Source organism: Lepisma saccharinum, chromosome 7 (assembly GCF_977018435.1).
Source record: "Lepisma saccharinum chromosome 7, izLepSacc3.1, whole genome shotgun sequence".
Taxonomy (NCBI): Eukaryota; Metazoa; Arthropoda; class Insecta; order Zygentoma; family Lepismatidae; genus Lepisma; species Lepisma saccharinum.
The window spans coordinates 57,855,951-57,869,483 of NC_139235.1; the positions used below are offsets into that span (position 1 = coordinate 57,855,951).

General features: G+C 38.1%; 1 protein-coding gene across 1 annotated transcript in view; it reads left to right on the forward strand.

Annotated features, from left to right (window-relative positions):
• Positions 1-13,533, forward strand: part of LOC145990233 (zinc metalloproteinase nas-14-like) — a 63,825-nt gene that overhangs the window by 22,233 nt on the left and 28,059 nt on the right. Inside the window, exons 3-4 of the mRNA XM_083125907.1 lie at positions 4,390-4,692; positions 8,886-9,019. Of these exons, the coding sequence (XP_082982033.1) occupies positions 4,390-4,692; positions 8,886-9,019 (437 nt within the window). The remainder of the gene's footprint in view (positions 1-4,389; positions 4,693-8,885; positions 9,020-13,533) is intronic.

The window sequence follows — 13,533 nt, forward strand, 5'->3', positions numbered from 1 at the left end:
GATGCTTCGTGATCGAAGGTCACGTGTACAAAGTTTCAGATTTTCCGATTTGCGTGGTGCTGCTGCTATCAGTTCGGTTCGCCTTCTCAAGGTCGCGCAGCAAGCAATTATTTTTCGTCTTCCGATAGGAAAAAGCTTGCCTCTCGCTTATGTGGACGAACGCGTGGCACGGATGACTTTTTGGCTCGACCATGGTTGGTCCTTTATGTTTCGTCCTTCAGCATTTTAATCTAAGAACGAATCATTCTCATCGAAAAACATAATGTATTTTTTTTTAATTGATGTAACACATGTAAACCGAGAGCGAGAGATAGATAGATAGATAGATAGAAACGTTTTCCTTCAACAAACGTTTGTTTTCCTATTGTATAAAGTGAACGCACATGTTAAAATTCATCTTGCATAGATATTCAAATTAGAACAAATTCACGTAAAGTGATTAAGTATGCAGAAAAGAAATATATTTGTGATAAATACATAGTTAGTCAGTAAATTCCGATAACCAGAATTCTGTCACGCCGAATGAAACGTTTTGTTTTACAATTTAATGTTTTCACTGACATCCAAAACGAAAATACGTATTATAACTTAATGACTTTCAAGGTGTCAAAATATTGTAATGTTACTATGCTGCCGATCACAATTATGAGAACGCTACGGGTCCCGGGTCCGAATCCCGGCCTGGGCGTGGATGTTTGTGAGTGTGCATTCATCAATTTCATATTGTTATCACCAATCACCATCTTCGAGAATTAGCCAAAAGTGGCAAAAAAAAAGCGAAGTCAAATACAGCAAATCAAAATCAAACAATTATGAGACTTCTTCGAAAACGCCTTCGATAACGGTATTTGCTATTCGTAACGGATATGTGTATCACTTTTTCGAAACAGACTTTTGTGGAGGAAAAGAACTGTAACGTTACAAAAGTAACGAGCACAATTATACGAGAGACCTATGTTATTCTCTCCGGAACACGGCATCGGACACGGTATTGCACATCGGAACGTCTGTATGATACCAGCTATAAATAACGTTGTTGCTTTGAAAAAAGGAGTGTAACGTTTTTTTCAGTAGTGACCTCAATTAAGTTACTGGTTAATTGTAACGTTACTATCACTTTCCACACACACTAAAGTTACTAGTCAATACGTGACGAACCTCTTTCTTACCCTGTAACGTTACTGGTTGCCGGCAATGGATGTAACGTTAAAGTGTCACGTGAAGACCTACTCCTTTAGAGATCAGTTATGGTTCGGTACCGTTATGCACACCTGTAACGTAATGTTCATATACCTGAGGTAACGTTTCTGTTCACGAAAAAAGTTATTCTGTTTCTGGTTGTAACGTAACGGAAACCGTAATTGAAAATACCGTTCCATTTCGTTACGTTACGACTCCCTGGTTACACGGTGCAACACGTACTCATCTAGTTCCATGATTTGGTGTCAAGTAGTGTATTTGGTGTCTGCACCGTTTGTACTACGTTCTGGAGGGGTGATGTATAGTCACGTGATGCGTGATAACTAATCAAATGGACGTTTAAAGTAGCATACAGGCTTTTGATGATTCTTCTGAACGTGAACGCGTCTACTTGATTGAACTTCATTTCCTTGCACCGGCCTGAAACCGGTAGTGTGCGAATTAACGGGGAGGATGCCGGGGATTTCTCTCCCACAGCAAGTTTCCCTGCCATGGATGTTTTTGTCCCCCTCAAAGAAAGTGTACACGTAGTGTCCAAAAGTGCAGCGAACGCTTCATCTGGTGTGATTCCTGTATCGAGTTGGCACTGTTGACAACGGTGTCTTCCCGTTCCATCGCTTCTCGAAAAGTGGGCGTGGTTTGTCCGGATCCATCACTGGCCCCAACACTTTCGTTATCTGGAACGATGTATCGGGACAAACCACACTCACTTTTCGAGAAGCGATGGATCGGGAGTAAATCCTTGTGAAGTAAGTTGACCAAGGGTTGCTGCAGTTGGTCAAAGTTTGCTTGATACTTTTCGTTCGTTAGTATCAGATTTCAGAGTAAACAACTAAACTATGGAATTTCAAGATCACTGTATTTCACATATTCTTTTGAAAGCATCCTGAATGCTTTGATCGATATTTATAAATAAGTTTGTAACATTTTGCAATGAGTCCGGGTCCAGAGAACCCAATATACTCTAGTGATGAATAATAATGCAATTTTGAAAGAACATTTGATGATACTATTTGTAGAAGGTTAACGTAAGATCCACGTATTTTTACATGTAATAAATAAATCTATGACAATTACAATAACGATTGTAGAAACAATAGTATGTTAATTCCTAGTCATTTTAATGGTGATTTATGTGCTTAGAATTTGAAGAACTATAAATCTTTATCAATGTCGATTTGAAATTTTGATTATTTTATGTCGCATTTCGACTACTCTAAACAGAGATGATGAGGGTGCATTATGAATGATGAAGTAAACGAAGGGAGGAACGCAGTGAAATAGGCCCAACGAGGAATCAAACCGCGGATTTCTGGTTCGGAGTGCATTATGATAATCACTTCCCACTAGGCTGCTGAATATAGCAAACTGTTAAAATTTCGAATCTATGATGAAGTTGAAAAGATTTAGTAAATTTGTTTACAGCAGCAGAGAGTTTTTTTCATTGGTTAGAAGCTACAGACTATGATACCAACATTGGAATTTCAGGGAAAATTGAGGCTTAGTCATATACTTACGTAGTATTCTTTCTCTCTTTTTAAGAAATTGTGGTTGAATTATATTGTCGATGCTGCACTTTCATTTTTCCTTTACTAACACTTTCTTTTTTTAAAAAAAATCTCTCATTATTCCAGAAAGGCTACAAAATTTCACTTCCTTTGACCATTTGATTTGATTTAATTTGATTTTACACCCGTCACATTATACGGGGTTCAGCCCCTTGCCGTTACAAATAACAACTCTAACGTTGCATAACTAAAATCTTAAAATATTCTGACTTCCGTTAACAGCTGAGGCTGCAAACGGGCAGTCAGCACACATAAGGACAAAAAACAGGACAACACACATAATTATACTGGCCATAAAGCCAGACGCTAAAGCCTCGTTAGTTGCAAAATGTAGTCCAGGGTGTACTACGAGGAAGTGAGATTGACATATATGTGTTATTGTACGTACATTTGTACATTATGACTTTGAAAGTATTTGATTTTGTCTTAGATGTTTCACTGCGATCCCAAGAAGGCACTCTAGCTTCTTTTCTTTATAAATATTCTTCCACGCATTTCAGCTTAATTACTTCCGCTTTTACTTACAATGGATGCTATATATTCTAAACATTTTATTTTCCTTCTTCTAATATTCAATCTCTTGACTCATCTCCAGAAACTCGTGTAAGGGGGGTAAACAATCTTAGAGCAAATATTTCATAATTGGAAATGAAATTTTCATAATAGTTAGATTGCATTTCTTGAATAAATACAACTTAACATTATAAAATGAAATTTAGAGGCAAGGCAATTAGTTAAATAGTATTCTTAAAACAGAAAAATGAAAAAAATCTTCATTTTTTTAAATTCGTTTCACAAGCAGCAGAATCTCAAGTATACAAACAAATCTTGACCTTTCATTTACAATAATTTATTGTAGGAATATAATAAATTCACTTCGGGGTGTAAGGGTGCACGCAGTGCACCCAATAGTCAACCTCACTTCCACGTAGTACACGAGGCTCTGGCGACTGGCCCCATGGCCAGTATAATTCTGTGTCATCCTGTGTTTTGTCCTTATTTGTGCTGAGCACTCTTCTTAGCCTCAGCTTTTAACCAAGGTAAGAAACTTTTAGTTTTCAAACACGCTTTCATTTTTGTTATGATAAGGGGCTGGACCCCGTGTAGTGTGACGGGTGCAAAATAGCCTCAGTGATGACGCACACACAAAATGTTAATTCAAATTCAAATAAATTCACTTCTTGCAATATGAATATTGCACTGTGGACCTTCCTGATAGCGTAGTGGTAACGTCGTTGCCTTGTGACCAAGGTGCCCCAGGTTCCATACCCCGGGAAGGCACATGGCACAGTTGTTCGGATTTCATTTTAAACTGTTCCGATTAGTCTTTCTTTACATAAAGTGGATTTAAATCAACAAATGAATCATGAATGTTGTACTATATAGTAAAATTTATAAATAAATATTTACAATGAACATGTAGGTATTATGAGTCTGCTACAATTTGAGAATTTTTTACCGTTGGAGTTAATAAGCAAATAAAAACTTTGGCGGACTTATATTTCATTGAAACCATATCCGTCAAGGCGTTTCAGTAGGGTAAATTTAAAAATAGCATAAACAAAAGGATGCAGTTGTTTCGTGGTAAATATAATAAACCTTTTTTATTTACTTTTTTTAGCTGACGATGATGTAGTGGTTATTAATTCAGCCTTCGACGCGTACCACGAAAACACTTGCATTCAGTTCCGTCCGTACGTGGAAGGAGACAATTCCTACGTCTACATCCAGGACGACAAGAGCGGCTGCTCTTCCCATGTCGGTCGGAAGGACGGCGGACAGACACTCAACCTGCACCGACCGTCGTGCGTCACTCACGGACACATTGTCCACGAACTGCTCCACACCATCGGCTTCCACCACCAGCAGTGCTCTTCTGACAGGGACGATTACGTCCTCATCCACTACGAAAACATAGAAGACGGTAAGTGCAATTAGGTTTCATGGGAAGATTGATTGACTGATTTAAAATTTTTGTGTGCGTTGGCAGGCATGGCCATTTTTCACCATTCAGTGTATGCGGAAAAGATCCCATCTAAAACCCTTACCTCAAAATTAAAAACGGGGTGTAAAAAGCCCCGTGGAGAAAGTTTAAAATTCAGGTTGTAAATGGACCTGCATATGAAAAACACAACACATTAAGAAATGGTAAAGATAGTTTAAAAACTACCTCAGAAACAATGGAAAAGGCCTGCTCTTCTAAAAATGCTGAAAACATTGGCTAAAACACTGTTATGTCTCCCAACATAGAAGACAAATCGTTGGGTAGGTTAAAACCCTATCTGAGGTAATAAAAATCGGTAAATTCGAGCATAACACTTAAAAAATCGTTGCAAGTAGGCACAACGGAGGGTCCAGTCCTTGCAGCAAATTACGCTGTGTGAAACGAATGTGTCCGATGCGGAGTCGCGTTAAAATGACTTCTTCTCAGCCGGAAGGACGAGACGAGGATTGCCAAATACCAGTGATGGGTTTGATAGCTCGAATCTTGTTCCCGCTTAACTAATCCAACTCTGCCTGCCACGTGTCAGTAACGGAAGGATGAAAAACGTTCTGCAGGTTCCTGACTGCAGAAGATGCACGAGAACGTCGCTGTCTGCATCAGCAGACTTAGCGGCATCATCGGCTGCTTCGTTCCCCTTGATACCCACGTGACTAGGGATCCAACAGAAGCGAACTAAGAATGAAAGTACTGATAGAGTTTCTCACCATTGAAATTCCAATGCCGGCAGGGTATCCTATTTCTTCCTAGATGGATTGATTGATTGATTGTCTTGGTTCAATCTGCTTCTCTTTTCTGCCACGTTTGGCTAATCGCGAAGATGAGGATGAATGTTGATATGATGAAACTGATGAAGACACCTTCACAAAGAGCACCGATGCCCAGGCCGGGATTCTAACCTGGGAACTGCGCACTGTGATTATTACTCCATCATGGAAGTCGGCTTTTCTTCCAAGACGAGTAAATTATATGGACCCCTACTTTGTGATAGAAAAGAATGTTAATGATGTGTTCCATATTTTCAACAATTTGCGATAAATATTCAAAAAGTTAGAAAAAATCATGTGTGTACTCTTGTAAAATATGTAAAATATGGTTACTTAAACTATGAAGTTAGAACATCATGTTAAAAGAACATTGTTATGGACAATATTACAATTCAATAAATGTGCACTACTTTGAATACCTATGTTCACAATCAAAGTTCATATTGAGATTTTAAAATGTATATTTTCACAAAATCGCAATTCCCAGCAAAAATTAATAGTATGTTTAAGAAATTGAACATTAAACGGAACACAGCCGATCTGCGTTGTGTAGTGGTTACCACAGCGAGCTACAACACAAGGAAGGGGCTCAGGTTGGAATCTCGGCCTTTGTGAGTGTCACTTCATCAATTTCATCATATCACCACTCATCTTCATCTTCGCGATTGGCCAAAAAAGTGGCAGAGATGCGAAGTAAAATAAACCAAATCAGTTAATCAATTAAGCGAAACAATGATATACACAATTATAGGTTTATAAAAATTGGTGAGTTTACGGAAAATTTGGAAATTATGCATATACCGTATTTGCCGGCGTATAAGACGCACTATTTTACTTTAAAAATAGGCCAAAAAAACAAGGTGCGTCTTATACGCCGATATTCGGTCATTTATTACCTTCATTTCTGGAAATTTTCTCCCTTTTGAGTTAGACTATTTCTTTCTTGATTCCTTGCGGTGTGTGGATAAGAGAAGATAAAAATGTATTCTTTCCTAGTTATATTAGGTAAGTTATTTGTTGAATGTAGCCTACATATTATTTACATTTTAGAAATACTGTAAATTAATTACAAAATCAGTGTTAAAGTTTTTATCCTAAAAAATAAGGTAAATGAAAATTTGGTTAAAAAATTTAATCAATATTAAATAATATTAATTACGGTTGTTTTGAAATTTTGTTTTCAAACATTGTACCTAATCAGTATTTTTCAGGAGTTATGAACCATTTTATATTTTTTGGAATCTACTTGAGGATTTTTAGAGCCTAATTTACGATTTTTCGAATTATTTTATGATTTTCAGAGACTACTTTTGTAACCTAAAAGCACCCTTTTTAGAACCTAAAAATCGGAGGTGTACTAATAACATATCACGTCGACAATTCAGAGCACACACAGAATCATGTAGAAGGTTGGCATCGCGGCGACAAAACACTGCCTTGCAAACTATAACACCATTAAACCTTGTTTGCATTACATGAATAACTCAATATGCTGACCAAGGCAGAAATTTATTTTATTTTCAAACATAAACTAAACGTAACGTTTCAACCTTCTAGCGAGGTCTTCATCAGACTCTTTACCAAGTACAAATAAAACAAAGTACAAAACATTCTGTTCCTAGAATGTTCCAGAAACAACTTTCTAATAATCGTGTGTCTGGAGGGGAGTGATTTTTGTGTATATATGTATTTCTGTTTTCTACCTTGTTTCATTTGTACATGGTACAGAGTCTGATGAAGACCTTGCTAGAAGGTTGAAACGTTACGTTTAGTTTATGTTTTAAAAGAAAATAAATTTCTGCCTTGGTCAGCATATTGAGTTTTCTTGCAACTGTATGGACTACAACTTGAACTACTCTTTCGCAGTTCTTGTAATGAAAGAATAATGTTCGATGCAATATCAATGAGGAAAAGTTAAGAAAGTGAAATGTAATGTTATTATTAAACTTGTATGACTAATCTAGGTAATTATAATTTGTCATTCACAATCAAATTAATTTGCCATAGCATTGCGCTCCAACAACAGTTGGAGCAACAGTTTTCCAAGGAGGCGCAAGCAAGGCTGTTATCACACAATATTAATAAGCCCCCAGGATACAAACTAGTGTTGCCCACGAGACGAGACTTTGGCCTGTCTCGTCTCGTGGAGCCTCGTGGAAATGCTGTCTCGTCTCGAAAATATTCGTTTGTCTTATGACACATGGTCAATCTCGTCTCGTCTCGAATTTTTAAAAGCCTGTCCCGTCTCGTCCCGTGGGCAACACTAATTCAAACATATCTTCACTTTGATACTACATATTCTTGCAACGAATCTGCAATGAAAAGTAGTAATGCGATTGAAGTAAAATTACGCATGGGAAATATATAATTTTTATTTCACATTCATTTTCCATTGGGGTAATAGCCTCCATGACTTCCTTTCTGGACGCCCATGGTATATTTCCCCCCACCCAAATTCTGTGTTATTCTCGGTCGCCTATGACAATAAAATTTGTGATATTTCTCTCCAGCCATTTTCTCAGCATCACCTTCGACCATAGTAATAGACACGGTTAACCAAACGGTAGTAACATGTGACTCATAATGGACAATATAAACTTAACTAAACATCACCGAGTCTTTCACTGAAATACAGTTGTGTGTTTGTTCATCAGATTGCTTTTTCTTGAATAATGAAACCACCATTCAAATCTCGGAAGTTTATGATTCAGTAAACCCATGGTATGCGTAGTATGCATTCTTGACCATAAAGAAACTGAAAAACAATTATAAGGCGGCACATAATCAAGACCCCCCCCCCCCGACCTAAGATTTCTGGAAAGAGTTAATATAATTCGAATGGTGAATAGTGAAATTTTATCACAAAAAATATTGTTTTCTGTGACTTACAGGCTGTAAGTTACAGCAACTATTATTATAAAAATACTTATTATTATTATTATTTGAAGTAGGATTACATTTAAGCTTACAGTCTATTTTACACTGATTATATAACTTTTAGAAACTTGAATTCTGTTCTACGTGAATTAATATGTTAAGTACACTGTTATGCAAATTATATAGATATATGCATTACATGGAAATTACAAATGTATCTAATTTTGAAAAACACAAATAGTAGAAGTAGTAGTAGTAGTAGTAGTAGTAGTAACAACAAAAGTAATAACAATATTAATAGCAGTAATAACAATAATGAACATAAATCTTATGATTATTACAAAAGTTTCTATGACTACCCCACTGAGAAAAAATCCTCGGGCGCCCAAGCACATAATATTGTATAAAAATAACTAATTTTTAAATTGCTTGCATGCCACAGCCATAATTATTATCTTCTTGTATTAACAGGAGAAGAACACAACTTTGTAAAGTACACGATATCAGAAGTGACCAGCTTCGGTGTCCCTTACGATTACAACAGCGTCTCCCACTACAGTGCTTATGCCTTTTCCAAGAATGGGGAGGAAACCATCACTCCTCTTGTAAGTACATAATTCAAATATCGAGAGTTGTACTAACATAAAACCAGTTTGTAGGGTTCAGTATAGTCTGACATATCTTTCTACAATATGGTGGATTAGACATAAGAACATCGCAACGAGAGAGAGAAAAGAAAAAATAGATTTTTTGTTTTTAGTAATGTGATTGACACTACACACTGTTCGATAATTACAAGTTCAATATGCGTTTAAAATAGTTTTAAAAGTGTTCTTTTACGATCTGGAAGTATGTTACGAGGTGTAGACTATGTAAGCAACCATTCTCTTGGTCGACATGGTAGCACCATGAAACTATCACTCATTGCTAAACTCATTGATAACCTTTCTTCAATATGCATGCCAAGATAAGTAGACCTATCTGCTTCATGTAACTTTTGTTTGGAAGCTAGAGCATCAGGGCATGCAACCCATGCTAATTAATAACGCCCAGTGAGAATGACAGGGAGTGAGGGGGGGGGGCAAATCCCAAATTTCCATGAACAAAATCTGGACTTTGCCCCCTCTTTTCCCACTTTTATAGGAAAAGGACCCAAATTTAGCGTTATTTTCATAGAATGGATCTTTGGCAACGAAATGAAACTTGTCTCATGTTCCTGGCTATCATACAAGGGTTGCCTAGTTTAAAATGTCGTTGTCCTAAAACTTTTGATTGGTTGATTTATTTTGTGTTTTAAGTCCACTTTATGCACAGTAAGGCTAATCGGGACTGGACCTACAGTTAAAAGTGGGATCCGAACCACTATGTGCCTCCACCGGGTATCGAACCCGGGACCCATTGATTAGAAGGCAACGACGCTAAAACTTTTGAGAGCCACTGTACATACAGATTGCATTCTTGAAACTATTTTTTTTTTAATAAGAGATTTCAAGACAAGAAAGAAAGGAAAATATGAGACATGCATAATTATTTTCATTTCCATGTACGTATTGCATATTTATTATTATTTGTAATTGTGATTTTTAACACGTAGTTGGGTTTGATTTTTAACCTTTACTCATTTTATTTTGCATATATGCAACACAGAAAATATAGGCGTTGTCGTAATGTGTTACATATATGCAACACGTAGCTTAAACGTGCTTTTAGCACGCTGTATCTTTTATGTGAGGCTGCAAACACTGAAGAAACATGCTCCAAGGGTTTACAGCTGTCTTGCGAATGAAAACTTGCCCCTGGAAAGACATAAAGATCACGGTTTGGTTTGGAAGCATGATTTGGCAAGGGAACGCTAAACATGTGCAGTTTATGGGCTTGTTTTTCTTCTGCGGCAGAACATAAAATGACTTGTAGGTGATAAGATCTGACTGTAGCTTTTGTCTGAAGCTTCCAATGAGCTGTGTGCAATAGACTAAAAGTAGTATTTTGGCTTTTCCCAAAGAGAGGCTGAAAATATAAGCTAAAATGTGTCACACGTGACAGCACAACTCAACTCAACAATGCCACAAGGGAAAGGAAAGTTGAAGCCCACATCCCATCTTGAGCATTATGAATTGTAAATGGGTTGCAATACCCTGATGTTTTAGCTTAAAAACAAAAGTTATTGTCCGAGGTACATAGGTCGAATAGTCTAGGATTTAGAATAATTTCATGTGCAACAAGCAAATTTTCATTTTTTTTTAAAAAAAAGTAGAGTTTCACATATTGCCTCATATTTCAGCTTGTATGATAGCCAGGAACATGAGACAAGTTTCATTTCATTGTCAAAGATACATTCTATGAAAATAACGCTACACTCCGCGTCCTTTTCCCATAAAAGTGGGGAAAGAGGGGGCAAAGTGAAGATTTTTCATGGAAATTTGGGGGTGTGCCCCCACCCCCCGCCATTCTTAGTTGGCCGTTATCAATTAGCATGCGTTGCATGCCCTGATGTTATAGCTTCCAAACAAAAGTTGTTCGAGGTACATGCGTTGAATAGTGTAGGAGTTGTAATAATTTCTTGTGCACTATACAAATTAGCATTGTTTTTGTAAACAAGCAGAGTTCCACATATCGCCTTACCCAAGGCGTTGTTGGGTTGCGTGTAGAGTTAGGCTAAATTTCAGGGTTGCCACATGCACAATAGATATTTATAAAATACACGAAAGAAAGAAATCCAAGTATTATTGTATAAAACTAGAAAAAAATATCAGTATTACATTTGTTGCAAATGAGAAATACTTTCTGAAAGAAAGAAAATCGATTTTCTAGTATTTCATAGCTAAAAACAAGAATGTAATTTTAATATTTATCCAATTATTCTCCACTTTTCGGTTCGTTGAAATGGAGATTTTGTTATTTCCCCTCCCCCAATCTTATCCAAACTGAATCATTCCGTTTCACACGGCGTGGACAATGAGCACAATGGGATATGTCTAAAACGTATGAAAATTTTCAGCCACGGGAGGGGTTTGAACCCACGACCGTCAGGTTGACAACCCTTAACGGTGTCCACTTTTTTTTTTTCCTTTTTAAATTTTCTTTATTGAAATTAGCTACTTCTTACACAGATTTTACATTTGGACGTCAATTTCAAAGGATCACATGTAGGAAATTTGCATACAAGGCTTTACAGGTTATCTGATCATTGTGATAATATTGTTCACTGGCATAGAATTTGAATGACAGTTTTTGTACATGAGGTTGGTTGCCAAGCACATAATAGACATAATGTCCTATGAGAAATTGCACTGCACGTGTTCTTGTGAGAGGAAAATACTGAAACTCTGGAGTTAATATATGGTTCACCGTGAAGTCATTCGGAGAGTGGCGGCATATGATTCCAAGTAACTTCTTAAGGTGTTTCCAATGTTCCACGACTGTCACACATGTCGTCAGTCGATGCACTAAGGTGTCGTCCTGTGCACATTTGGTACAATGGGAGTTGTCTGCCATAAGGTATCTCTGCAATCGTACTCTAGTGACGATAGCATCGTGTACAGTTAAGTACCATATGGAGCGCACTCGAGTGGGGAGGTGGGTCGCCGATATGTTTCTCCACACGATGTTCCAGCGCACACTGGGGAATAATGGGACAATACGCGGAATATGTTCCATCCGGTTTTCCAGCATTTTTGATAGAGATTTGACTGTTATATCAGAAGGATCCACACTTGGAAGGGACATCAACATGTAACAAATTTCCACTATGGTTGTTCGTAAATAGAGACATTTAGTGGGTATAACACCTGGGTAAATTGGGGCACATAGTTCCACTTCATCCAGCATGGAGCGTAGCACACGAGCCGTAATGCTATCTTGATTCTGGACTATCATGGTGATATGGCGGTGCAAAAATAAGGCTTGCGCTTGTCGGTCGATACTCAGCAGGTTTAGTCCTCCAAGGCGAGTTGGTAGGCATAGTGTGTTATGAGCTACATGGAACAGGTGACCGTGCCAGAGAAAGCGTGTGATCATTCTCCGGATTCTCGCAGCCGTTTGGGTAGACACGGGTAGTATTTGCGCCACATACCATAGTTTCGAGAGTGCATAAGTGTTGACATATTTGATTCTAGCGCTTAGTGACAGTTGGCGGAGTCGGTTGAAATGTAATACTGCTTGTATTTTGGGCACTATGGTTTGAAATGTGTGGTTGGAAGTCTCGACCAGGTTTCTCGAGAAATAGATCCCGAGTACTTTCAATACGTCCGTCACGTTCATTGGGACAGATTCTGTCCAGTTCCTTGCCATTGTCCCCAAGGGTAGTATATTTGATTTTCTCAGGTTGAGACACAAGCCTGTATTTACTCGTAATTGTTACAAGATTTCCATTAGGTTAACATAATCCTGATGATCACGCACCGCCACTGTGACATCGTCGGCGTATGCAAAAACTCGGTAGGTCATGCCATACGCTTGTATTCCTTGTAGTCGTTGATTTATGTGGTGTAGGAAGGGACTAAGAGCTGTACAGAAGGCGAGGAGTGAAAAGGGGCAACCTTGCCTAACAGAGCGTTGAAGAACAAACGGCGAGGATAATGTTCCATTTACACACAAATGTACCCGAGCCTGGGTGTATAGGCTCTTTATCGCTTCTACGAAGGATTCTTCGCATCCAACCTGAGTTAAATGCCAAAATAGATAATGATGATACAATGAGTCAAATGCTCCTTTGAAGTCCAGGGCTACTAGAGCTGCTTCCGAGTCTGGGGCTTCATTCATTACAGTAACGATGTCTCGTATGCTAGTGAGAACGGTTGTTATATTCCCATTAGTTCCGTGCACAAATTGATGAGGGCCTAGTAGGGTAGCTGCACGTTAATATTCGTGCCAATATTTTATAATCGGCACATAACAAAGTGATGGGGCGATAATGTTCAGGTGTTAAGGGATGTATCACTTTCGGGATTAAGACCATGACCCCTGTCGAGCTTGTACGACCTAACTTCTTCTGCTCAAAACAGGCATTGAGCCACCGCATAAGCAGGTCTGCCATGGTAGGCCAAAATGTTTGAAATAATTCAATCGGTAGTCCGTCTATGCCCGGGGTTTTTCCTTTTTGGGCTTGTTGGATGGCCGC